The 27,885-nt window shown below is 45.9% G+C and overlaps 1 protein-coding gene across 1 annotated transcript; it reads right to left on the bottom strand.

Moving 5' to 3' along the window:
• Positions 1-234: 234 nt before the first annotated feature.
• RFC5 (replication factor C subunit 5) lies at positions 235-26,831 on the bottom strand. The gene is made up of 11 exons (XM_078611629.1): positions 26,412-26,831; positions 18,521-18,585; positions 18,180-18,316; positions 14,297-14,376; positions 13,187-13,260; positions 12,368-12,527; positions 12,030-12,111; positions 6,693-6,822; positions 3,997-4,074; positions 2,073-2,127; positions 235-1,416 (listed from the first exon to the last, which is right to left on the bottom strand). Exons 1-11 carry the CDS (start codon positions 26,441-26,443, stop codon positions 1,320-1,322), a joined length of 990 nt encoding a protein of 329 aa, XP_078467755.1. The 5' UTR covers positions 26,444-26,831; the 3' UTR covers positions 235-1,319.
• Between the last annotated feature and the right edge of the window lie 1,054 nt (positions 26,832-27,885).

The raw sequence follows: 27,885 nt of genomic DNA, 5'->3' as shown, positions 1-27,885 counted from the left end.
CCATTGTCCAATTACAGTTGCTGTTGCATTAGGTGATAGTTTTATGTCTGTCTGCTGCCAAGAAATAGTTTCTTATCACTGGCTCAAGGCTGCAGTTTGATGCTGCCCCAAGTCACATTTCAGCAGACTCTTGTGACTCGGGAGAGATCTTGGTCTATCCTCGCCCATGTCCGCATCGGAAAATTCCACCGCTATTTTAAACGGATGCAAGAGAAAAAGAATACGGATGCCGTACACGTCACATATTTTTATTTCGGCAGAAAAGTTTCACGGCAGGTTTCAACAATCCCGCTGCATTGTGGGTGACAAACGTGGTTGTGATGGTTTGTGATTCGTTCAATCTGGCGATCCTTTGCAACAAACGACGGAGAGAAAAACGTTAATCGATTTCCTGCCGAGCATTATTTCCAGACTCCAATTTGGGATCAATTCGGCCTCCATGTGGTGTTGGTAAAATGACGACAACTGTGGCAAGGCATAGGGATGGACTACCACACACCAGGAAGGCGCCAACAAAGATGACCGCTATTCATTTACTTGGGTTGGAAGCAGGTGCTTGAGCAGATTTTATTACAAATCCTGCGACTTAGTCTTTACCGACCCAGACAAAAGTAATGGTTTATTTAAACAAGTCTTGGGTGTCTTGTACAAAAGCAGACTTCTGTAGGCTGAGACTGTTTATCACGTCAGAATCTGGATGTAACCATGAACAAGCACAGCTCTGTAATGTAAGCATACAAGCATACAAGCTTACATTACACAGGTAGAGGGAAGGCAAAGCCATTTGAAACATGCACACTAATGATATATTAACAGCCTTACTTCCAGGGGGCATACCAACACCCAACTTCTATTATACTCGATAGACTAAATATAACATGTGGGTGTTGTGCTACTTGCTTTAACGCCGCAGATTTGTTCCGAACACTGAGCCAAACCCGTCTCTCTAACAATCCTAAAAGTACAAGGTTTTCCGACGACTTTATAATGTACTCCATCTTGCTTGGAAGGTGACACTGAAATGCTGAGGAAGGATTTTATTTGCAGCATGTGGTATTTCAAGCCCTCTTGTCAAGTACGCAGATGTCTTGTCGGTCAAAAACCCCTTCAAGAGTTCCGTGCTCGTCTCACCACACAAAGTGTCCGTGAAGGATACAAAAAAATAATAATACCCCAACCCATTTGTTACGTTGATTCAGCGATCAAACATCCGATCGTGGGAAATGAAAACTCCAGCTGTAGTAGTCAAATGAGCTCAGAGTCCCACTTACTCACACGTCACCGCGAAGCCCGAGATGCCACGGGGTTTCGTCGTGCCCTCATGCCTCGGCCGCCACCATGTCCCGCGCCACCTGGAACGCAGCGATGAGGGAGCTCAGCTGGATCTTCTCGTTGGTGCCCGAGGCCAGGCGGTACCTGCAACAAAAATAAATGATGCAATTTTGAACAAAGAAGAAAAATCGTGCATGCGCATGGATTCTGCAATACCTTCCAGCCGTGCATTTGTCCTCAAGTCATGAGCAGTATTGAAGCTGATGGGGAGCTGTTAGGGCAAAATGCTTTTGTGTATTTACAGAGTTCCCTTAGCTTTGGAGTGTGTGCATGTTTTGGGCAAACCTTTGAGACAATGTTGAAACTAGTCCAAGGTTTGCATGTGTTGAAGCAATGCTGCTGAAATTATGCACTCTCAGCCTTGTAGCTTAAGCGATGTGCAAAAACGTTTTTGGATGTGGAGAGACAGGTATTTAAACAAGACTTATTTCCACTTAATTATTGTGTTTCTAATATTCTCCAGAGCAACGTTAATAATTGTTTTGAGATTAGATAAATTTTGCAAGTGTTCTCAGGCAAGTCCCTAAAAACTATACAACTTCACACTCAAGATTCACTGACATTGGTTCATCTTTACTCGAGTTAGTGCCCCCTTCTCCCTACTATAGATAGACAGAGCTAATGCACAAACACTTTCAAGCTTGTTGTAAAGCGTTCATAGAAAAGCGCATGGGTTTCCATGGAAATCTCAAAGCTGTTGAGTGTGGGTGTGTGCATGAACGACAGTGAAGTCAACTCACTCGACTTCTGCCATCTTGGTGAGGAGGTGAATCCTCACCGACATGGGGAAGTCAACTGTGGAAAAAAAAAATTGGCATTCACATTAAACAAGCCAGACAAAGACACACCCCTATAACAAAGCCATCCACAAAGGAAAGAAGCCGCCCCCCCTAGGGTTGGCATTCACACGTAACAGTCAAACAGCAGGTTACTCCAGTTGAAGTGAGCCAGTAGCAGCAGCAAGTGGTAAGTGCTTTGTCAAACAAGATAAAGTTAATTGTGCATAAGAATTAGCCTGGAGGCAGCTTGTACACAGCATAATGAAATAGGGTGCAATCCCTGTTTGCAAATGTTGATTCAGTTGCAAACGAGTTGCATCACTGGATTGTAAAGAATTGAAGACAAAGCAGCACAGCTGAAACAATGGTGTAAAAGTCAACATGTGAGGCCTCTAATTTAAAGAGTGTGGTGGTGAGTCAGTGGCGGCCATTGATTTAACCTTCCTGGGATGCAGATATTCTCTCCAAATTAAACAAATGCTGTTGATTTTGCAAAGTGGTATTGTTTATCAAATTACAATGAGGAATTAAGTTCCCAACTGTTTGACTGAGTGGGGGCACTATGCAACTGCATCAACACTTGGATAGAAGCAATAGATGTCCTGCTGAGGCAGACTACAGCACGGCATCATTGGTACACATATGTGACGTTCCGAAGCTAAAGTCTAGAGTTACGAGATGGCCGGGTAGCTCAGGGGTCAATGCCGAGCTGACACTGCTGACATCCCGCCTGTGATGAATTAAACTGGATTTTCAAGTGTAGTGAGTTGATAGGCTTAGATCGGTCACCTAATGACCGCACACAAAATAATATACATTTTGTTCTGCAGGCCAGGTGGGAAATGCTGCACCCCTGATGGTGTGGACCACTTGAGGGGATTTCAGAGGTAGCTCTGTGATATCCACTTCAGTGGGCCATTCTCTTTAAAATGAAGGGTTACGCTGCACTGCGAGACAATCTAACAGGTTATTCGTCTCTTTGCACGACGCCCATAGCACAATGAGATACATTTTTGTCAAGATAAATCAGATTGGCTGTAGACCTCAGGGTGCAATAGTGAACCTCACCCTGGCAACTCCCCACAGCAGACTCCCACTTGACATCAGTAAAATGGCAAATTAATGTGAAAAATTACGAAGGGGGTACGTGAATATAGCGAAGCTTAGTGCGAGTTTTCTGTTCCTGGGCTCCATTACGTGAGTGACAATCACCCCTACACTATTATCAGAGGTGGAAGGGGGGTTACAGCACAACTCATACTTCTAAGGTTGCAAGTTGAAATCCTGGTTAAGGGTCGATGGAGCCCTCCATCTCTCTGAGGTCGTTAAACTGAGTACTCTTAACACATTGGTGAGACATCACTAATGTTTGTCTTATGGATATACTTGATCCTGTCATAGGAATATGGATTTTATAACACTGCCTTAGGGGTGTATCCTGGAAAAGAGTGCCACCTGAACAGCAGTTGTGTTTTTTTTACTCTGTGATCACATCATGATATGAAGAATCAATTTGGATATCTCTTTGTGTTCGAGAAGAATCCATTGAAACAAATATTACCCCTGAGATCCATTCACGTGATCTTTCTTCGACAGCATAAGTTGCAGCACTTAACCATTCACTCTGCCAGTGTTATAGAGTCAAACCGATATTTTAATTCTGTGATGCGATGTAGTTACATTCTTACAATGCAGAAACACATTTCACGAGCTTAGTTTTTTTGTGCCATCGAGTCACTACATTTCAGAACCCAGTTTAATTACGTGCGGCTGGACCTGGACTCCAACCCTGGATCTCAGTGGCACAAGATCACCCCTCTGAACTCTTGAGCCACACGACCACTACTTTCAGCTCATCATTTTGTGAATTCTGAACAGGACTCACCCCTGTGGACGAAGGTGTGCACCTCTGTCAGGATGTCCTGCAGCGCCAGACCCTTGAGAGTCTTCAATTCCATGATCTCTGCGAGAGGTGCTAAGGAATTGGCAGTAACAAAAGACGAGGCAAGCCCAGCATGTGTCTGCTGGCAGTTTTTTTCCATTAATCCCCTGAGCAGGAATCAAAACGCACGACCAGGCGAGATGGAGATTTCTACCCGCATCGGTCGTGGCTGCATGGCAATTTCAATCCCAGATGCCATCTTTAAATAAAAAAAATATATGAATCTTATAAGGAGTCATGTGGGGTGGCAGGGTGTGGAGGTGGTGATCCGTGTGCTTTTCTCCCCCTGTTCTGCATGGGTTCCTCTGGATTCTCTGGTTTCCTCCCATCGCTAAGAAATATATACAATGTAACTGGCATTGGCCAAACGTTCCAATACTTAAATATTACCTGCAAATTACTCAATTGAGTAATTACTCAATTTAGATCTAAACCAAAAAACCTTAACGGATAATATTGGTCGCGAAAGCCTATGTGTTAAATGACTTAATTGAGATTACACAGCAGCAACATTGCCCCTTCCTGCGATAACTTGGGAGGCCCCTTCTGAAATCGTCTGGAGACTCAGTGAGGCTTGTGTGGGTAAACAAGTGTAATTATAATAATAAAGCAATCATTGATTTCTTTGAATTGAAATTAGTTAATCAGCACTGGGCACACATTGTTCTCTCCATGAGGCTGCAATGAAGCAGTAATGAAGCAGTAATTGAAAAGGATGCTGCCGTGGTTTAATGGTTTGCATGCTGGATTTGAAATCCAGGGCTCACTGGCTTGATCTGCCTGTACCATGGCAGCTGAGACAATGAAGCAAATTTACTAAATCCCCCCCCCCCTCCGGCCTCTCCACCCTACAGTATAACTGTGAACACCACACGAAGTGTATCATCAGGTCACATGTGGTGGGGTAGCCAGAGTGGAAGTAAAGGCCAAAATATCCATAAGGGATCTAAAGAGCCACACCTTTTACCTTTAGTAACTAAAAATCAAAAGGACTGTATTTTCTATTTAAACTACTTTTAATATTTACCAGGTAAGGCCCACTGAGCTATACAGCCCTTTTTCAGAAGCGACCTGGCCACAAATGACAGCCCAACGAAGTGGCTTATCACGTTGACATTTATAGCAGCCAAATACTCGAAATGCATGTTTGTAAATGTGGAGGGAAAAAATGGAGGCCCTGGAGAAAAATCCACGCGACCACGGAGAGAACATGTAAACTCCAAACATACAGGCATCAGGGTTGCCATAACTCAAATATGATCTCTAAAAGCAACTGCTACCACCAACCTCAATCATAGCCCAATAATCAGATAGCAAGGGGAAGCTACTGACTGTACAATGGTCTTTCAATATATAATGTTTCCCAAGAGAAAATCAATCAGTGACTATTTTCTTAAGTGCAGTACTTGGAAATTAGATCAGCTTTACGGGACCCGCTGAGTAGTGGGGTCCCAGGTTGCTCGTGATGTGATGGCAGGGAAGGGCTGAGGAGGAAAGATATTCTGGTGTGTCTTAGGTTTAAGGCCAGCACCAGTGCGGGTGTGAGAACAAGGGAAAAGTTTTACTTTTAACATTACCATACTGTGCGGTGTTTTTTTTATAAATTACCATTATAGCCGCGGGGAAGGAACAAGTCATTGCCAGTCCTAATTGATTGATGGGCAATTCAAATACACACAATGTGATCATCGCATAATTCACCACATCAATCACAACCTGAGCTGGGAGAATTAAAAAACCTGCCAGCAGCGGCCCCAAGACAAAATTGTACTGATATGTCTAAAGTGAAACCTCACTATTAGATACTGGAACACAGCGTAACAATGGATTATTCTGCACTGCTCCCTGCTAACAACATCGCCACACAACAGCCAACAACATCTGTTTTATGCACGTGGTTGCCCTTCCAAGCTTATCCATACTTAACCCAGTTTAGTGCATTCCTGGGTGATTTAGTAATAGGCAAGTGTTAGCAAGCCTATCTGCCCTTACATAGTTGTAGGTTATACTGATTTAAACAAGCAGACTGTGTGCAGCTGAGCATGACTCACTGGATTAATTTCTGTCATTGTGCTGCAGTCAGTGTCTCCATGCTCATCAAGCATTGGGTATTGCCCACCAGTATTGATCACTCGGACTCAGTGGTGCAGATTCTGCACGCCTTTGGCAAGCGATAATAGGCGTAACTAAGTTAGATAGAATAATACACAAAGATATTTGAGAGAGATCTTGAAGTTTGATTGAACACTAATAGCACTGATTGAGGGCTGCAGACTGATAAGGCACGGGGTCAGCAAGGTTGGCTATGTAGGATGAGAGAGTTCTACATACATACAAAAGAATGTCACCAAACAAGAATCCAGCAAAAGCAACACCAATGAAAGTGTAATCGAGGGGAGAAAAAAAATACAGACTAATAAAAGTGAGGTGTAGCATAAAAGGAATGTCATGGAAACATCAGCAACAGATGGAACATGATGACACCTCACATCTGGGACTTTTGCACCATCCCCAAAATGTTTTCGTCATGGCTCGGCACCAACCGAGTTATTTGAGATCACCACTAAGGTCAGACGTGTGTGTGTGTGAGTAGCTGCCTCACACACGTGGGGAAGGGTAAGGGTAGCCGAGCTGGATACGTCTGTAGGCACCACTGAAGTCGCTGTTGAGCATCCAGTCCACGATGTTGGCGATGTCCGACTTGAGCGGCTGTCCCGTGCACGTATACACGTTGTTCTCCGTCACGCGCCCGTATGCCATGTTGGTGCTCTGACTCACGGGAATTGCAAAAAGGATGGGATGGGAGGAGGCAGGGGGGGGTAGAGAATCAATGTTTGTTTAGCACAGGGGTGAATAGGACTTTCAAATACCTTTCACGGGCAACCACAGACAAAGATCCCCATTTAGCCTTAACAGACTGTTGGGGCAAGTGCTGTTAGCAAGTAGCACCTGTGAAGGCCGATACAGCACACTAGGGGGTGGGTAGCCAGCACTATGTCCGGCTGCCTTTGTCTCTCCCAGTGGCAATGTTTACACATCGCATCAGGTACACATTTATGGTTCCTACAGGAGGCCCAGGACAGATTTTTTAGATAATCGTCACTGGTGTTGGCCATGAGCGGAAATCAAACTTGATTCGCCGGGTTTGTAGCGCAGCGTGCTAACCACTGCACTACCGCTCCCTACTAGGGTGCTGGCCACCCACCCCCTCGTGTGCCATGCCGGCTTTCATAGGTGCTCACTAACAGCATTTGTTTTTACAGTCTGCTAAGGCTATAATGGGAGATCTTTGTCTCATGGGCAACCGCACACTAACACACACACGCAGCACAAACACTTCTACCAGAAGTGTTTAAGCTCACTAAAGTCGAAGCGCAGGGGGCCTTCCCTGGTAAAATAAAATAATTTATAGTTTACTGCAATGTTGCTAGGTTAAAAATATTTCCCTTTAGTACCCAATTAGTGCGGCTAATATTCATGCAGCGATGTAATACAGTAAACCCTTGCTGTTTGCGAGTTCTGGATTTGCGAGTTTCGCATATTCGCGAGTGTACATGGTGCCAGACCACCGACACTGGGGAGGTGCGCGCATAATTTTAGATTTGAAACGTTCTGTGAAGATTACGAACGCCCGACCTCAGCTGCCTGCTTTGTCCTGAAGTCTCGCAGTAATCCCACTCTGAACTTACTATTGTGCATCGTACTTGCTTGTTAATTGCCCTTAATCATGGTTCTCAAGCATCCATTGAGAGAGAAGCGTGCGTCTGCTGAAAAAAGGCAAAAGAAAGTCATGAGTTTTGGTGAATTTTGCATTAGCGAGTGTTTTCAAGAACGTAACCCTCGCAGACAGAGAGGGTTTACTGTCTATCATTTTTGGGCATTTCAAAGCGGTAGGCCACACGTGACTGTGGACTACATGAAATGAAGGCATGGGCCATATTCGGCCAGCATTCTGAACACAGCCCTGGTTTAAAAGAAGCTGATCCTGAGTATGTCTGATAGATCATATTTGAATGTCATATGCACTCGTGTAAAATTATTGAAATAAAATGTATTTAAGTTGGCTTACTGTTGCTAACTGCACGTTGTGGGCAGTGACCAAGGATGGCATTACGGTATGGCATGGGATTTTTCGGTTAAGTACGGTACAATATTATGGTATGATATTTCTTGACTTAAAGTTTTCGTGACTGCAGGAATTCATATTCTTTGGGTATTTCGGTAAAGTCACGTAGATATGTTCAAAGAAAATAACAAAAACTACAACGTTTCGATCTCAACACAAGCGGTTGTTATCAGGAAAAGGGGGTTAGCCTCTAAAGGCAAACTGTTTATAAAGGTTTGAAATGGGCGTAGCCCAAATGTCAGCAGCATGGTCGGGGCAGCTAATGTTAATGCAAGTGATGGTACTTGTAGTGGGCGACGACGGCGCTGGTGGTGTGTTGTCAACAATTATAGGGCTGCCAAGTAATCATTGCACCTCCCTTTACACACTCACACTGCTGACGGTGGAGGTTGCTGCTAGAGGTGATGGTACTCATATAGGGCCACGACGGCACTGAGCCATCTGGTCTCTTTTCGATTAAAACATCCAAGAATGGTACCTTGCCATACTTTTCCACCTCCATGGTGAATTTGATGGCTGGGTGTATAGAATTTATGTGGTTGGGGAATTGGTTCAGAGCTGGTCGGCGATGTGGCCAGATGACGAACGTATCATCTACGTACCTCTTCTACAAGGACGGACGTAGAGTGGATGCCTGGATGGCGTCTGTCTCAAATTTTTCCATGAAAACATTGGCTATAACTGAAGATAAGGGAGAACCCATTGTGGCACCTTCAACTTGTTTGTAGGATGTTCCATTCCAGGTGAAGTAAGTGTTGGTGAGGTAGTGTCTCACCAGGGTCGGTACATCAGCATTCAGTCCTTGTTGGACCAAATCTTCAATGATTGCAATGGTGTCAGGCACAGTAACTTTGGTAAACAAAGAGATTACATTGAAACTAACGAGCAAATCACCTGGAGATAGTGAGATGTCCTTAATTAACGATACCAAGTGAGCTGAGTTAAGTACAGCTGAGGCGGTCTTACCAGTGAATGGTTGTAAGGTTTCAGACAGAAATTGGGCCAGTTTGTAGGTGGGTGAGTCAATGGTGGAGACGATAGGATGAAGGGGTGTACCTTCTTTATGGATGTTTGGTAAGTCATACAATCTGGGTGGTCTAGCAGCAGAGGGTTTTAAGGAAAAACGCTTGGTTGGTTCGATTAAAGATGTCGAATCAGTGATGATATTGTTGGTTTTCGTAACGAGGCTGTTGATAGGATCTCATTCCAAAATCATAAGCAAACACAAGATCCAGGTTAGATTTAACACAGTAAATAAAATTCGTGATCTGATCCCATCTGTGAAGGATGTGATCCCTGACATGCAATACCCCAGCGTCTACAAACTAAGCTGTGTCGGCGGCAGTACTTACATTGGGGAAACTAAGCGACACGTCTCGGACCGTGTTCGTGAACATAAGGCAGATCCGAAACACGGTAGGACCAATACCTCGGCTGTGGCTGATCATCGTTTTAATGTGGTGGGCTCACGCGAAATTGATTTCTCTAAGACAAAAGGTACTTTGCAAACCCATTGGCTATCAACAAATATGCGTTCATGAAGCCATCCATATATACAGACATAGACACAATTTCAACCGAGAAGATGGGTACAACCTCAGTAATCACTGGAAGGACATTATCAACCAGTTTAAGTCATAACTGGATGTAATGTTGCCATTTTAGACCTGGCAGCCCTTTAATTGGTGTAAGCTCACCACCGGGACCATCACTGCCCACTACTACCATCACCACTAGCAGTAGCCCTTCATTGGTTGAAGCCCACTACCAGCGCCGTCGTGGCCCTCTACGAGAACCATCACTTGCATTAACATGAGCTGCCCCCCACCCAGGGTGCTGACACTTGGGCTACGCCCATTTCAAACCTTTATAAACAGTTTGCCCTTAGAGGCTAACCCCCTTTTCCTTATGACAACCGCTTGTGTTGCGATCGAAACGTCGTAGTTTTTGTTATTTTCTTTGAACCTATCTACATGACTTTACCGAAAGACCCAAAGAATATGGTACAATATCTTTTCATCAGGTATGGTATGAAAGTACGGTATTTTTTTCTTACCTTTTTCATACTCTTTTCGTACGAACTCGGCTGCTCAATTAATTAGAAACTAAGCTTCTTAATTCCATTCTACTCTTTTTCTTTCAAGGTGGCTACAATAATTTAACACATCAGTTATATTTTGATTTAAAGCATCAGTTATCATAACTAAAATGGCAGGCAAGATTACACTCTCAAAATGCCACTTACCCTTGATAACGGATGAGAATTTTAAGCATTTGAATGAATATTTCGAAATTAAAGAGTAAAGAGCTCTCTACAAAAAAAATAAAACAAGAAGAACGGTATACTATCAGCTTGCTTGTCATCTATCCTTTATTTTCCAAGATTTGTTTTCCTTAGGTATGATATAAGGTACGAAATGATACGAAATTCTACCGTACTGATACTGTATGAAAAAAATCTTCAAAGATACGGTGCAAAATTACAGCACAAATTTTTTTTTTAGTACAAAATATGAAAATATACCGTACCGTACCGCTACGCTTGGCGGTCACGAGGCCCAGCAGCAGCACTATCGTTGTTTGCTGCAGAGGTTTGTGGTTTGAATCCAGCAAGCCGTCTTGGTTAATACTGCAGGTTTATCAACTGTAAAATAGGCGCCGTCTGCTTCGCAGGTTACGTTAAAGATTCTGTGCTATTGTATGCCGGCATCATGGTACACATTTGTGCCTTTTTTATTACTTACAACCACTCAATTGGGATCACACAGCAACATCGCCCCCTCCTGTGAAACTACTGCAGACTGTGCCTGTGAAACACAGCAGCGTCTTTGTTCACGATGATCTTATCTTATATTTATAGAGCGCCTTTGTTGAAGGCACTTCACATAGTTAAAAAAACGGTATAATAGAAGAATCATATTGATGGCAGGGGCGTGCAAAGGCTGAGGAATGGGTGACCATGAAATATGGTACTTAGGGGTTACGAAAGGGTAAAGGAGGCATGGGAAAGAAGTGGAGGGGCGAGGGGAGGAAAGAGATCGCCCTACACTATAGGAATGGCACAAGTATCAAATGCACTAAATTATTACTATTAGAAAATAGCTTCACTTAATCACCTTGAACGGGTATAAGCAAAGTCATTTCGTCATGTGTCAATCACCAAAATAGCTTAGCCGTCACAACCGGGATGGGCTGGGTTAAGAGAAAAGACAAACGTATTATATTGTGTTTTTTATTGGGGACTATCAACTTGCTACACTTGAGAACCCAGTTCAATAATGTGTGGGTATGAATTGAGCAGCAACTATACATCATTGTCTAAATTGTGAATGCAGCTGCTGGCTTCAGAGTAAAACTAGTGAATGACACTTGTGCCCTCGGAGAACACTCACACTGGACATGAGTTCACACACAGATCCAGACTCAGGACACTCACAGATTCACGCAGAAATCCACAGACTAATACAGAGACACACAGACTCACGCAAAGATCCATTGATTTACAGAGACCCACAGAATCACGCAAAGATCTAAAGATTCACACGGTGACCCATAGACTCAGAGACCGAGACTCATGCAGAGGAGACCTATATACTCATAGGCTCACAGTGGACATGGGTTCACGATGTGTTACACTGATTAATTATTGCTGTGCACCACAGTCACATTGGGAGATAGTTTTATTTTCCCTTTTGTGGAGGTGATTGAACCTGTATCTGCACCTGTGATCGCAACTGCCGTGGGCAGTGCGAATATGATGTGAGGTAACCCGCAATGTGTGACGCAAACCCATTGGTCAGTTGCCTTCCGCAAGAGAAAGCGACACAGCGCAGAGCCCACGTGCACTCACCTGCAGCATGTTGAGCGCACGCCGCATGTCCCCGTTTGACAGCGTGACGAGCGCGTTCATCCCATCGTCCGTTACGTCCACCCTGTGGCCGCGCGAGCAAGGGGGCACACGTTAGCGCAAAATACACCCACAGTACAGCACCTGTAAAACAAAGTGTGAAGACATATCAAGCGATGCACCAGACCTCCATTGTATGTGTCAATGACAAGATCAGTGAGATTTTTGTCAATGTATATATTTTTTTACACCGCAGAAAACACAACTCTTTAAGTGATATTTGAATTCCAGCTAAGCCCAGCGAAACCCAGGTCCCAGCTTCCCCCCACCCCGGGACTCACTGCTCCTCAGCAATAACGTGCAGGAGGCGTGGGACCATGAGGTCGGACGAAAGCGGGCCAAAGCGGAAGCGTGTGCAGCGCGACTGCAGTGCGGGGATGATTCGCGACAGGTAGTTGCATATGAGGCAGAAGCGCGTGTTCTCCGTGAACTTCTCCATCACTGCCGGTGGATGAAAACCAAAGACAAATATACCGGGGTTAGCCTTATCATAGACTGTAGCAGAAATATCTGTTAGCAAGCACCTATTAAGGTCGGCAGATCAACCCTCAAAACATATTCACGGAAAACCACACACCGATAATGTACTTTTCAAAGTGATACCTGAACCAGTTCTAGGCCTTTATTACGTCGACTCAGCCTTGAAAACATTACTACTGGGGATAGGAAAGTGGTCAGTGGAGGTGCTGGCCACAACACCCCCTCGTGCACGGTGTTCGAATGTCATAGGTGCTCACTAACATAACTTATCCTCACAGCCTATGTAGGCTACACAGGGGATCTGTGTCTAAAGTAGAGCAGTGATGAGCGCTATGATCCTCACGATCCAGATTTATTACATCGACGCGATGGGGTACGTGGTACCTGAGCCTGTCCTGGGTATCCACTAGGTCGACTCAGCCATAAATATCTGGTGCGGTCTTTAAATATCAATAATAGTGAGACGATGTTGTTCAGGTGTAGTTCTGGCCACCCCACTTCATTGTGCCTGATGCAGGTCTAAATAGGTGCTCGCTGACAGGACTGGTCCTCACGTTCTGCAAGGTTAAACAAAGATTTTTTGTCTGTGTGTGTGTGTGCGCGTGCGAGATTCCCATCACCTCGTCGCAGGGCGTTCTGGGCGTCCTGAGTCATGGCGTCTGCCTCGTCCAAAATCACCAGCTTGTAGCCCTTCCTGGGACACCACAGTACCGCATGCTCATCATTGACAAAATTATTATATAGTAAAAAAACCACCACGCCTGTGGATGAATTTTGTAACACTTTTCATATTGCGTTTGTCCCAGCAAGTATTTAAGAAATATGATGACTCTCCGACCCACACAACGAGTGCATGACTTGTGAAATTGCGAAACGATGTCATATTCAGCAACATCATGGCCAGGCATTGTATGCACACATGGCCTGTGACATCATCACTTTGGCTGACAAAGCTTATCCAATTAGCGCTGGATTGTTATCAAATTTTGGCAAACTCCTTGAAAAATTTGGTTGGTTTTCTATACAAAAAACTACGTTTAGATTGCAAAATAATTTTAAGTCATTCTCTCACATATCCATCTCTCCACATAAAAAAAGGTTTGTTACATAATCCATCAGCCACATTGTTTTTCTGGGAGTGCATAATTTCAGCATCAATCTTTCAAAACAAGTAAACCGGTTTCGACATTCAGTGTCTCATTAGCAGTCAAAGGCTTCATTGAATGACTGCTGTGAACTGCTGATCCTTTAGGCAAGGACCCTTAGTACAGTGGGCCCAGGTTGATGTAACATTAAATGGTATAAGTGACATGTAGCGTGCTCATGTATATTTATAAAGATGTTATGAGGCAGGGAATGCATAGGCATGTGAGGTGCGTTCATGGATGTTAATTAATGCAGCATATCAAGCAAGAACTCGGGCGTGGTGGAGGTTCATTTTCACGAGCTCCCTACTAATTAAAGTCTCCAAAGTTATCCGACGGACCCAATATGTTTTACGCAAGACGTAACATTATACAAAACTCTAAATAATAATATGCGTCATTGTGGAGAATATAAATAACAAAATGATAATTATATTCCATTTAGTTTAATCATTTGAGTTTTTCCTGACCACATGTTACAGATGGACAGACTGCTAAAACATTAACGGTTTGAACTTTTGTCGGAAAGCATAAAACTCACTACACAAACACAATGCCGTTATTGAACTGTGGAACAAAGCTCACTTGAAGATGGTGCGCGTGCTGGCGAAGCTGAGGATGGGGCCTCGCACAACATCGATGCCTCGGTCGTCCGACGCGTTCAGCTGCCAGTGGGGTCAGGGGTCGAGTGGAAAGATGGTTCCACATTAGCCATAGAATAAGGCCAAGATAGACCAAGAGCCGGGATGATTAGTTGATTCAATCACGGCCGATGGGTGCAATTACGTACCCAAGCTCCACCCTGGCACCTCCTATCCAGCGGCACACATGGAAATAGAGGTGACTTTTTTTCCAAATATTTTTGTTACCTGATTAGTCGAGTTATCGAACTGATAATCGGTCAAGTAATCAATTACTAAAATAACTGGATACCCCAGCTCTACATAGACTCCACGATGTGATACAATCCCAGGTGGGGAGAAGAGATGATTATGTAGTCATAAGACAGTGCAAGTCAAGCACATTAATTCGATAGGATTTACTCTGTGCTGTGTTAGTGTTATGACTGCTGTAGTGTATTATTTTACATTCAAGTTCAATCACAAACTGATACTGACACAACAGTAGATCCTTAAGAATATAAATTAGGATATAATTATACTTAGGATGCAGTTGGGCTATTTTCTTACTCTACTAGGTGTCAGGCAAGTACCCTCCAATAAAACAGCATCCTTACAAGAGAAACTAAATTGTGTCAAATTGCATACCAAGTTTCAAAGCACCACCCACATGAAGTGAATATTACAAAGATCAAAACATGATCAACCATCCTGTGGGCTCCCCATCCGCAGGATGATGGGTGAGGGGCGGGTGTGATGCCAGTATGGCAGGGAGAGGGATGGTCTCGAACGGAATGGACATTGGCAATGGACACTCGCTATTTGGACGTGGAATGTCACGTCACTGGGGGGGAAGGAGCCAGAGCTAGTGGAGGAGGTAGAAAGGTATCGACAAGACATAATCGGCCTCACCTCCACAGAGAGTATTGGCACAGGAACCAAACTTCTCGATCGGGGGTGGTCCCTCTCCTATTCCGGAGTAAACCCTGGTGAGAGGCTTGTGTGTATCCCCAGGTGTGGGGATACTCACAAGCCCTCGGCTGGGTGCTGTTCAGTTGGAGTTTGTCCCAGTGGATGAGAGGGTCGCCTCAATTAAACTCTAACTGCTGTCTGTGCTTATGCACCAAACACCAGTTCAGAGTATTCAGCCTGCTTGGAGCCGGTGGGTGTAGTGCTCGATAGAGTGCCGCCTACCGACTCCGTAGTCTTACTGGGCGACTTCAGTGCTCAAGTGGGAAACGATGGAGATAACACCAAGAGGCGTGATTGGAAGGAATCCCCCCCCTGATCTGAACCCGAACGGTGAGATGTTATTGGAATTCTGCGCTAGTCACAGAATGTCAATAACAAACACCATGTTCAAATACAAGGATGCTCATAAGCATACTTGGTACCAAAGCTCCTTGGGCCGAAGGTCAATGATTGACTTTATAGTTGTATCATCGGACATAAGGCCGCATGTTCTGGACACTAGGGTGAAGAGAGGGGCAGAGCTGTCAAATGATGACCACCTGGTGGTAATTTGGATACGACGCTTGAGGCACCGACCAGATAGATGTGGAAGGCCCAAATGAATAGTGTGGGTTTTCTGGGAACGTCTGGCGGAAGACCCAGTGCAGAAAGACTTCAACTTCCACCTCCGGAAAAACTTCGCCTACACTCCAGGGGAGGTTATGGACATTGAGTCCGAGGGGACGATGTTGATGTGGCAACCCTAGGACCTATGCTCGGAAAAAGGTCTGCCGACTCAATTGAGAGGTACTGGCTTGCCAAGAGGGTGGCAGCGGTAGCAGTCGCTGAAGCGAAAGCCCACACGTGGGAGGAGTTTGAAGAGTCCATGGAGATGGACTACTGGGCAGCCTCAAAGATGTTTTGGCAAACTATCGGACGCCTTTGGAGGGGTCAACGGGACTTGGAAAAGCCATATAACCGTGTTCCCCGGAAAGTCTTGTGGGAGGTGCTGCGGGAGTATGATGTACCAGTACCGCTTTTGTGTGCTATCTGGTCCCTCTATTCCCGGAATGAGAGTTGTGTCCGTATGGTATTAAATCAAAGTCATTCACTGTGGGTGTTGGACTCCGCCAAGGCTGCGTCTTCTCTCCACTCCTGTTTGTGATTTTCATGGACAGGATATCAAGGCGCAGCCAAGGTATGGAGAGTATCCAGTACGGGGGCATGGAGGTGCTGTCGCTGCTTTTTGCCGATGACGTTGTCCTCTTTGCCTCGTCAGCCTGTGATCTCCAGCATGCACTTGAACGGTTTGATGCTGAGTGGGAAGCGGCTGAGATGAGGATTAGCACCTCTAAATCTGAGGTCATGTTTCACTCCCGGGAGATGGTAGAGTGTGCTATCCAGGTGAGGGGGGAACAGCTACCCTTAGTGGAGGAGTTTAAGTGCCTCGGGGTCTCTTTCATAAGTGCGAGCGGGAGATCGGCCGGGGGATCAGTGCGGCGTCCAGTGACGAGGGCGCTGTACCGTTCCGTGGTAGTGAAGTGGGAGTTAAGTTCACGAACAAAGCTTTCGGTTTACAGGTTGATCTACGTTCCCACCCTCGCCAATGGTCATGAGCTTTGGGTAATGACGGAAAGGATAATATTGCGGATACAAGGGGCCGAAATGAGGTTTTTCTGCAGGGTTGCTGGGCTTACTCTTTGTGATCGGGTGAAAAGCTCGGTAATCCGGGAGAGCCTCAGAGTCAAGCCGCTGCTCCTCCTGATCGAGAGGAGCCAGTTGAGGTGGTTCGGGCATCTGGTAAGGATGCCCCCCGGTAGATTCCCCCTGGAACTATACCGGCACGGCCCACTGGGCAAAGACCCCGGGGCCGGCCCAGGACACGCTGGCGGGACTATGTCGCTCGGCAGGCCTGGGAACCCCTGGAAATTCCTCAGGAAGACCTAGAGCCCGTTGCCAGGGAAAGGGAGGTCTGGACCGCCACTACTCAACATGCTGCCGCCACGACCCTCAGCAGGTCAAGCGGATTGAGAAATGAAAGAACGGAAAACATCATCAAGATTCAAGCAATTTGCTATGTTAATGTAATTTTTAAAATTAAGATTTGGAATCATATGTTGGCAGGCTCTCCACAGTTAGAGAATTTGTTGAAAGTGTCAAAGCAGCCATAAAGCATAATCCACAAGTTGATCAAAAAAGCTTAAATGGACTTGGATATGCCTCATAGCACTGTTTACAAAATTGGACGCAAACATTTACTGGTCTAGCTCAAATTGCAGCCTGATTATTACTCCCTTGAGGGTAAGTAAAATAATATAATTTTACAAAGTATAATTTTATTCACCTAGCTTGAACTGCTACATTCTTTAATAATAGATGATACAATTATGAGCATCCTGGATATTCAAATGGCTTGGGACAATTAAAAAGGGAAAATTGGTCATCGTTAATGTGATGCCAACCCCATGCTTTCAACTTCATGCATGCCATTTGCTTCAGCATCATAATTTACATAGAGGCAGGCCACTGTGTCAGTATCATGACTTTAAATTGATGACTGCGGTGATGATTTTTGTAGTATTATTGACATTGGTGGTAGTAGTAAGTGGTGGTTATCGTAGTGATGATGGTGGGGATGATGACCACAATGGTAGAAATTCCCATGGTACGACAGCCATAACAGTTATGACGATTAAAAAAAAGAGATTAGAATCGTAAAAATGGTAATGATGGTATTCATTGTACATGTACAGCCCTTTGTCAAACTACTACTGAACTAGAGCCTCTCTACACCCCCATGCTTCACCATGTCGGTCAGTGTCAATTGGTGAAGGTGGGGACCATAAATGCGCACTGCCCATCATGCCATCACGAGGTCTGGAGGACGACGTACGCACCTCGAGCACCATTGAGGCAGCCTCTTTCTCCCCGTACAGTTGCCGTGCGCATGCCAGGATGGTGGACGTCTTGCCGGTACCCGGGGGGCCATAGAACAGCAAGTGGGGCAATCGGTCCTCACTGATGAACTTCTGGACTGCTCACATACAAGCATGCACACCAGGAGTGGAACAAAATTATCACCAAACAGAGTCAAATGGTTTTCTTGCTCAAACAAGCAATGGCACTGCCCTCATCTCAGTTGGTAGCCTTGAGTCAGTGTTGGATAACAGTTGGTTTGTGATGAGGGTAGCACAACATCACCGCCCTGTGTGGCTTTTTCTCCTGCGAGGTGACTCACTCGTAGTTAGAATATCCTTGTGTGAGATGAGCTCGTCAAGAACTCTTGGTCGATACTTTTCCACCCTTTTACAAAAAAAAACACAAACACAAACGCCGGAAAGTTAGTGAGCATTAATTCACAGTTCTTTGTCAATCCACTGCTGGATGAAGGCCTCCTCATGTCATGTTGGTCACCGAGATCGTTTGAATGTAATTCACGAATGCTGCTCAGTGTGGACAGAAGTGTCCTCTTTATATACCATTAATTTGGTGTTTAGCATGGTTTAATAAAGTCGAAGTCCGAAATGTTGACCTAAAAACACTAGCTCCCTTCGTCCATGGGATTGTCTGACCATACTTAACCATCTTAAGTTTGTTTTATGTGTTACACATATTATCCTGTTTATAGCTAGTTGCCTGGCTCTTTTACAAGGAAGATCCGTGGTACGTGAGCACAACAAATACAAAACAAAAACATCAATCATGAGAAGTTTTTTTTGGGTTAGATCGTGATTTAACCCAAAAAACCCCTATTATGGAAAAGCATCAACATTGCAGAGAACGAGTACAGGATCCTTGAAGGAAAGTTGCACAACAAATGACGCATTTAATGGTCATCAACGAAACACATGCCAATAAAAAAAACTCTGAAAATGAGGTGACAGAAAAAGTTAGGTACAGGTGCAAGCATGCTCTGTGTTTTGGTTGAATAGGGTAGTAAGTAAAGGAAATGAGCAGCAAGGGTATTCCAGAGACGTGGAGCAACAACTTTTTTTTTTACCAGAGTTTGAGAAAATGGTCAGTGTGGCTTGTGAAGGTGGTTGAAGGGGAGATAATTTCCAGACTGGTTTAGGTAGCAATCACCACAAATGTTATGTTCAAAGTGTAGTGCGTTAACCACTACACCAGTTTCCAGGATAAATATCAGCAGTTAAATTACAAAATTTACCATCAGGCGACTGACTACATCATGGCAATAAAACGCACCCATTTTTCACAAGTACAGCCTGCAGCATTATTATGACAGTACAGAATTGCTGGGTGGAACGCTGGTTCAGCGTTTTAAATGATCATGGTTACCAAAGTAACACATTATAATCTTGATTTGAAGCTTTCGTGACTGCAGGAATCCATACTCTTTGGCTCTTTCAGTAATACATTATACATGGACAATCTGGGCTGAGTGGTTGATGCACATTCTAATGACGTTCTAGAAAGCATACATCTGAAATGTGGCACATACTGCATACATTAGGTCCCCAACATCTATGGTTCAGAAGTTGATTGCTTTCAATCTTTGTACTATGCTGAAGAGCCACTGCACTAAACGCCGCCGATTACTGTATACTGTTGTCTTTTTAAGGCAGCGTTAATAACGAATGTGTTGAGTTGTTTTATTATGAAACGTATGCTAAAGAAATCCCCATCATTAGTGAGCCGAGTAATTATTCTCCCGTGGAGTGTGATTCCAAAAACAAAAAAGCGGACAGCCTGCTACTGGTTAGTAGCATGGTATTACCGATAGCTGGCTGCTGTTGGCTGCTAATGGGGCATAATTTAAAGGCAATCGGCTCAATTCCTGTTGTTCAAAAAAAGAAAAAATATATATTACGATTGAATACAGTACATCAATCGTGAGCCTTAAGAAGCAATATTAATCGTTGAACAATTATCCCTTCCACGATCAGTGAGTGAGACATGGTGGATGGGAATGGTGAGTTTGCTGCAAGGTGGCTGACAGTGGCTCTTTAGACAAAACGTGCGGTAAAAATTATATTTTAACACAGACTTTCGCGACCAATATTATTAATAAGAGGTTTTAGGGTTAGATCGCGTGAATATAAATGTGTTGTTAAACTCCCTACCACCCGACACAGCCAATTAGTAAGGCTTTTCACGTAAACAAAACATGTCTATTCGTTACTAGTTCAGCACACCAGTGTGTTGGAGAGTAAACCCCACATTTACAAGTGACAATATCACATTTATCCCTCTATTTAAGACCGAAGCAGGATTTATCCACAACTCTGGCTGTCTGCCTGTCTGCCGGATGCTAGTTGTAATACTGGCGAAACGTCGTACAGTACTGTACTCGAATTTTAAATGTTGTGGGTTTTACTCTCCAACACACCAGTATGCTGAACTAATAACGAATTGACATGTTTTGTTTCCGTGACAAACCTGAATAATTGGCTGTGTCGGGTGATGGCGGGTTTAACGACACATTTATAGTTACGTGATCGAACTCAAATAATTCTATTCTGGAACATGTTAATTGTCAAAGAAAACAATCAAGAGTTGCTGTTGCGTAAAGAATTTGACATTTAAAGTTAGTGTCCCCGACATGCCCAATGAACAGAAGAGCATGGTCTCTTCTATGGCAATGTGCCTCATCGTGCTCATCTGTTGGCAGCACTGAGCCCGTGGTGGAAATTCCACATTCCTACGACGGAGGGGAATCTCGTACAAGGGCAACTGCTGTAAATCTAACCTATATAATTCATTTTTTGTCTATCTGTCTATCTGTCTGTCTGTCCGTCTGCGTACGCTCCCTTGCGGGGGATGTAACTCTCGGACCGTGGGGTTCGGCGAGATTAAATTTTGCAGGTGGGCACGCCCCCGGCCCCGCGGTAAACTTAGGCATTTCCGATTTTTCGTCTCTAAACTTTAAATCGGACCGATTATCGATTTAGTGCGATTTTTATTTATATATTTAACGCTTTATTTATTTATTTAATATCGCCGACCGGCGCGGACCACGGCGGTTGCCCCTGGCAACGGGTAGCGACGCATTCGCTGCGGGGTGGACGCCATTTTTAATTCCCGTTAAAAATATGCGCACGCAATAACACGCGACTCTGAGGTAAATTCATCAAAGTTTCACGTCCTCTTCACTCCCCCCCACCCCAATGTGTGCAATTACTATTATAGGGTCGGTAGATAATAAAATTATAGCGATTAGACAGTATTATTGTAGCGCGGGGGGGGGGGGTTAACGGCCCCAGTACCCAGCCTCAGCCGGGTGGGCAATCTAGGCGAGGCCGGAGGCTCTGCACGGTACTAGGCCTCGACACGCAAGTCTGTCAGGCGTCGACTTTGTGGTATAAACTCGATATACCCAGCGTTGCCCGGGGGAAAAATACATTTAAAATCTTCTGAAAACTTTAAAACATAACATCCCAATGAAAATACAACTGTGTAATTAAAACTCTAAACCCGACCGTGCCAAGAATCGATTCTCTGAATCGCGAAAAGGAATCGAAGGTTGTAGATTCATTTAGAATCGCCTTATTTCCGTTTAATATTAGTTGGTTATAGAGTTGATATAAACTGCTACGAATGTGAAATATCCGGCGTTGACTGGGGCTAAAATATAATTAAAAACTCCTAAAAACTTTAAAACATAACATACAAAACTCTGTAATTAAAAATGGAAACCTTCTTTGAATCGCGCAAAGGAATCATCGAAGGTTGTAGATTCCTTTAGGATCGCCCTTAACATGTGGTGAGGGGGAGAGTGGTGAGAGTGGTGAGGGGGAGAGTGGTGAGGGAGAGAGTGGTGAGGGGGAGAGTGGTGAGGGGGAGAGTGGTGAGGGGGAGAGTGGTGAGGGGGAGAGTGGTGAGGGGGAGAGTGGTGAGGGGGAGAGTGGTGAGAGGGGGAGAGTGGTGAGAGTGGTGAGGGGGAGAGTGGTGAAGGGGAGAGTGGTGAGGGGGAGAGTGGTGAGGGGGAGAGTGGTGAGGGGGAGAGTGGTGAGGGGGAGAGTGGTGAGGGGGAGAGTGGTGAGGGGGAGAGTGGTGAGGGGGAGAGTGGTGAGGGGGAGAGTGGTGGTGGTGTGGGAGAGTGGTGGTGGTGTGGGTGGGTGGTGAGGGTGAGGTTGAGTGGTGAGGGTGAGGTTGAGTGGTGAGGGTGAGTGGTGATTGGTGAGGGTGAGTGGGGAGGGTGAGTGGCGGTTGTTAGTGGTGATTAGTGAGGGGTGAGTGGTGAGGGTTAGTGGTGAGCATGAGTGGTGAGGGTGAGTGTTGAGCGTGAGTGGTGAGGGTGAGTGGTGATTGTTGAGGGTGTGATTGGTGAGGATGAGTGGTGAGTAGTGAGGGGTGAGGGTGAGTGGTGAGTGGTGAGGGTGAGTGGCGGTTGTGAGTGGTGATTAGTGAGGGGTGAGTGGTGAGGGTGAGCGTGAGTGGTTAGGGTGAGTGGTGAGCAGTGAGGGTGAGCAGTGAGGGTGAGTGGTGATTGGTGAGGGTGTGATTGGTGAGGATGAGTGGTCAGGGTGAGTGGTGAGGGTGAGTGGTGAGCGGTGAGGGTGAGTGTTGAGGGTGAGTGGTTAGGGTGAGTAGTGAGGGTGAGCGGTGAGTGGTGAGCGTGACTGGTGAGGGAGAGTGGTGAGGGAGAGTGGTGAGGGAGAGTGGTGAGGGAGAGTGGTGAGGGAGAGTGGTGAGGGTGAGTGGTGAGGGTGAGTGGTGATTGGTGAGGGTGAGTGGTGAGTGGTGAGGGTGAGTGGGGAGGGTGAGCGTGAGTGGTGAGGTTGAGTGGTGAGCAGTGAGGGTGAGTGGTGATTGGTGAGGGTGTGATTGGTGAGGATGAGTGGTGAGGGTGAGTAGTGAGGGTGAGTGGTTGTTGTGAGGGTGCGTGGTGAGGGTGAGTGGTAAGAGTGAGTGGTGAGGGTGAGTGACGGTTGTGAGAGGTGATTAGTGAGTGGTGAGGGTTAGTGGTGAGGGTGAGTGGCGGTTGTGAGTGGTGATTAGTGAGGGATGAGTGGTGAGGGTGAGCGTGAGTGGTGAGGGTGAGTGGTGAGGGTGAGCGGTGAGGGTGAGCAGTGAGGGTGAGTGGTGATTGGTGAGGATGTGATTGGTGAGGATGAGTGGTGAGTGGTCAGGGTGAGTGGTGAGCGGTGAGGGTGAGTGTTGAGGGTGAGTGGTGAGGGTGAGTGTTGAGGGTGAGTGGTGAGTAGTGAGGGTGAGTGGTGAGCGTGACTGGTGAGTGGTGAGGGTGAGTGGTGAGGGAGAGTGGTGAGGGAAAGTGGTGAGGGTGAATGGTGAGTGGTGAGGGTGAATGGTGAGGGTGAGTGGTGAGGGTGAGTGGTGAGTGGTGAGGGTGAGTGGGGAGGGTGAGCGTGAGTGGTGAGGTTGAGTGGTGAGCAGTGAGGGTGAGTGGTGATTGGTGAGGGTGTGATTGGTGAGGATGAGTGGTGAGGGTGAGTAGTGAGGGTGAGTGGTTGTTGTGAGGGTGCGTGGTGAGGGTGAGTGGTAAGAGTGAGTGGTGAGGGTGAGTGACGGTTGTGAGAGGTGATTAGTGAGTGGTGAGGGTTAGTGGTGAGGGTGAGTGGCGGTTGTGAGTGGTGATTAGTGAGGGATGAGTGGTGAGGGTGAGCGTGAGTGGTGAGGGTGAGTGGTGAGGGTGAGCGGTGAGGGTGAGCAGTGAGGGTGAGTGGTGATTGGTGAGGATGTGATTGGTGAGGATGAGTGGTGAGTGGTCAGGGTGAGTGGTGAGCGGTGAGGGTGAGTGTTGAGGGTGAGTGGTGAGGGTGAGTGTTGAGGGTGAGTGGTGAGTAGTGAGGGTGAGTGGTGAGCGTGACTGGTGAGTGGTGAGGGTGAGTGGTGAGGGAGAGTGGTGAGGGAAAGTGGTGAGGGTGAATGGTGAGTGGTGAGGGTGAATGGTGAGGGTGAGTGGTGAGGGTGAGTGGTGAGGGTGAGTGGTGAGGGTGAGTGGGGAGGGTGAGTGGCAGTTGTGAGTGGTGATTAGTGAGAGGTGAGTGGTGAGGGTGAGCGTGAGTGGTGAGGGTGAGGTTGAGTGGTGAGCGGTGAGGGTGAGCAGTGAGGGTGAGTGGTGATTGGTGAGGGTGCGATTGGTGAGGATGAGTAGTGAGGGTGAGTGGTTGTTGTGAGGGTGAGTGGTGAGGGTGAGTGATGAAGGTGAGTGGTAAGAGTGAGTGGTGAGGGTGAGTGACGGTTGTGAGAGGTGATTAGTGAGTGGTGAGTGGTGAGGGTTAGTGGTGAGCATGAGTGTTGAGCGTGAGTGGTGAGGGTCAGTGGTGATTGTTGAGGGTGTGATTGGTGAGGATGAGTGGTGAGTGGTCAGGGTGAGTGGTGAGGGTGAGTGGTGAGGGTGAGTGGTGAGGGTGAGTGGTGAGAGGTGAGGGTGAGTGTTGAGGGTGAGTGGTGAGTAGTGAGGGTGAGTGGTGAGCGTGACTGGTGAGTGGTGAGGGAGAGTGGTGAGGGAGATTGGTGAGGGAGGTTGGTGAGTGGTGAGTTGTGAGGGTGAATAGTGAGTGGGAGTGGTGAGTGGTGAGGATGAGTGGTAAGGGTGAGTTGTGAGTGGTGAATGGTGAGGGTGAATGATGAGTACAGTCAATATGCACTGCTGTTATCATACCAGGTACCACCACCACAATATGTACTCCTCTCATCATAGCAGATACCACCACAGCAGTATGCACTGCTGTAATCATAGCAGGTACCAACACAGCAGTATTCACTGCTGTAGTGATAGCAGGTACGACCTCAGTCGGTATACACTGCTGTAGTGATAGTAGATACTGCTATCGAGTTGGTAGATACCGCTATAGTAAATACTAAAACAGTCAGTATATACCACTACAGTCAGTCAATACTGCTACAGTCAGTATATACTACTATACAGTCAGTACATACTGCTACGGTGAGTAGCTACTAGAGTCAGTAGATACTATTATAGAGTGAGTAGATACTGCTATAGATTTTGTAGTTACTACTATAGTCAGTGGATACAACTATAGAGTCAGCAGATACTATACAGTTAGTCGTTACGAGTATATAGTCGGTAGATACTACTGTAGGCCCAGTAAATACTACTATGGTCAGTAGTTATTACAGTCACTAAATACTACTACACAGTCAGTAGCTACTACTGGCTCAGTAGATACTACGGTACAGTCAGTAGATACTACTACAGAGTCAATAGATACCACTTCCTCTGTTGTATGTAAGGTGTTGTTAGTATATATACCTACGAGGGGTAAATATATTTTTGAGGGGGGGGGGGGGGAGACCACAATTTTCGGAAACATTTTGACATCAACTATTTACCCCACACTTTCTACAACTTTTTGGACTTGTGAAAGCCTCTTATATATTTGTTGGTGGAGAAATGTACAAACAGCTCACCGGGCTTTGACAATACCTTAGTATCTGTGTATATATATGTAAGGTTTTTAAGAAATATATTTTTCACCCGGGCAAAGCCGGGTACTTCCGCTAGTGTCTCATAATGTTGTACAAGACAATACTGCACAGATGTTATCCACTACACAGGGGTAACGGTCGGAGTTTTAATTGCAACTGTTGCCCACAGCGCCACCTAGCCGCAGGGTTCCTGAGCGTTAACAAAACAAAATCCCAAAGTATTTAAAGTTGTTTGGAAGTGGTTTCTGTAGAAACTTTATTCAAGTCAAATGAGGCACAATGATCTCTTATGTTAAACGCGACTCCGCATTGCGCAGTCACATTGGAGTTCAGCAAGGGGACAAACGAGTGACAGAAACACGAATGCCCATTGACTAACATGGGCATGTTTTTACCATGTTTTCCCCATGTTATTTGCCTGTGGGCATTCGTATTTTGTCATGAGTCTCCTCAGCAAGGCCGATAAAATACGAATCTTAACCAATGAAACAACGTGCATGGAATATAATGTACAAAAAGTCAAAGACGCGGTCCTGAAATTACTCGCTCACACCATTGCCAGTGGGAGCCCTCTCGAGGTTATATTGGCCTACTCTTCCACGCTGCCTAGACGTAGTCGAAGAAGCCGAAGTCCCCACGTGAATAAAGTTGCATGATGTAAATATGAAGCACCAGTGATGATGAAGCATAGTCTAGCCATGCTGTAACGATGCACGCGCGTTGTTGCCGTGTGGGAACTAACTCGCTCTCACCACGGTAGGTTGCGCGGCGTCCGCTCGCCCATTGCGACCCCGCTTGTTACTCCGTGCGCAGGCCTCAGACTTGATTCCCTAGTGCACTTTGCCAGACGCGCGATACCATTGGTCGTCTACTCCGCTGGGCGCGCGCTCAGAGCCAATCAGAGTGACTTAAGTGGCGAGTGTCCGCCTATCCGCTGTAGGGAATCTGACGGGGCCGCTTGTCACGTCTGTTTTTTGGCGGGAAATGATCGAACGTGACCGCGCTGGCTGCTGTTGCGGTGCACAAGCACAGAACACAACAACACCTCAACAACAACACAACAACACCTCAACAACAACACGCCTCAGCAATACGCCCTTTAAACGAATAGATATTTCAATGAGTGGCAGCGAACACTGCCTGAGAGCGGCGGTGACGCGAGTCATCGCTTGTTGTTGCGGAGGTTCGCGGTCGGATTTCCGGCGGTCGCCCTGATTAATACTTCTGTTGTATTCACCGTAATACTACTACTACCGTAATAATACCGTATCGTCATACTACTACACTATAATACTACCGTAATAATATACCGTAATACGACTACAACTATCGTAATACGACATTGAAATAATGCTATACCGCAATACTACCTAACTACTACGACACTAATAATACTACAATCGTAATAATACGACTGTGCGCCGTCTGCTCAACTCGCAGTGGACGTTAAAGATCATCCATGTGGGATCGTAACGCGCATGTGTCCAGTTTGTGTCCTCCTTTTTCCTGATGACGACCGCTCGTCTTGCGATCGAAACGTCGTAGTTTTTGTTATTTTCTGTGAACCTACCTCCGTGACTACCAAAATACCCAAATAGCAGAGGTGTGGACTCGAGTCATGTGACTTGGACTCGAGTCAGACTCGAGTCATGAATTTGATGACTTGCGACTCGACTTGGACTTGCATAACAATGACTTTGTCCCACCTATGAGATGTGGACTCGAGTCATGTGACTTGGACTCGAGTCAGACTCGAGTCATGAATTTGATGACTTGCGACTCGACTTGGACTTGCATAACAATGACTTTGTCCCACCTCTGCCAAATAGTGTCCCTCCCAGCTTAAATAGACGCTCCAAGCCCAGGACGTGTCATTCAGACTCTGTCTTATCGACAGACCTGTTCTTCACCTGAGGACGGCTGCTTGCGTTGTGGCCGAAACGTCGTGAGAATAATTTAATTGTTTTATTTTCATTATTTTATTATTTCCATTCTACGTGACAATACCGAAAGAACCAAGAAGATGAATCCCTGCAGTCACGAAAGCTTTAAATCGAAATTTAGTGTCCACATTGTCAAGGGACTCGTAGCACAGCGCCGCCTGGCGTTGTAGCGGGTGAGTGGCGCCTGTTCGCGGTAGGAATTGTAGATTGATTGAACGTGAAATACTACGAGACTGAGATGTAATCCGGCGCTGCAGTGGTCAAGGTGTTCCATTAGTTCCCT

Source organism: Lampetra planeri, chromosome 37 (assembly GCF_965212315.1).
Source record: "Lampetra planeri chromosome 37, kcLamPlan1.2.h2, whole genome shotgun sequence".
NCBI classification, from domain to species: Eukaryota; Metazoa; Chordata; class Hyperoartia; order Petromyzontiformes; family Petromyzontidae; genus Lampetra; species Lampetra planeri.
Note: the sequence above shows the minus strand (reverse complement) of the source record. Positions and strands in the feature narration are given on the sequence as shown.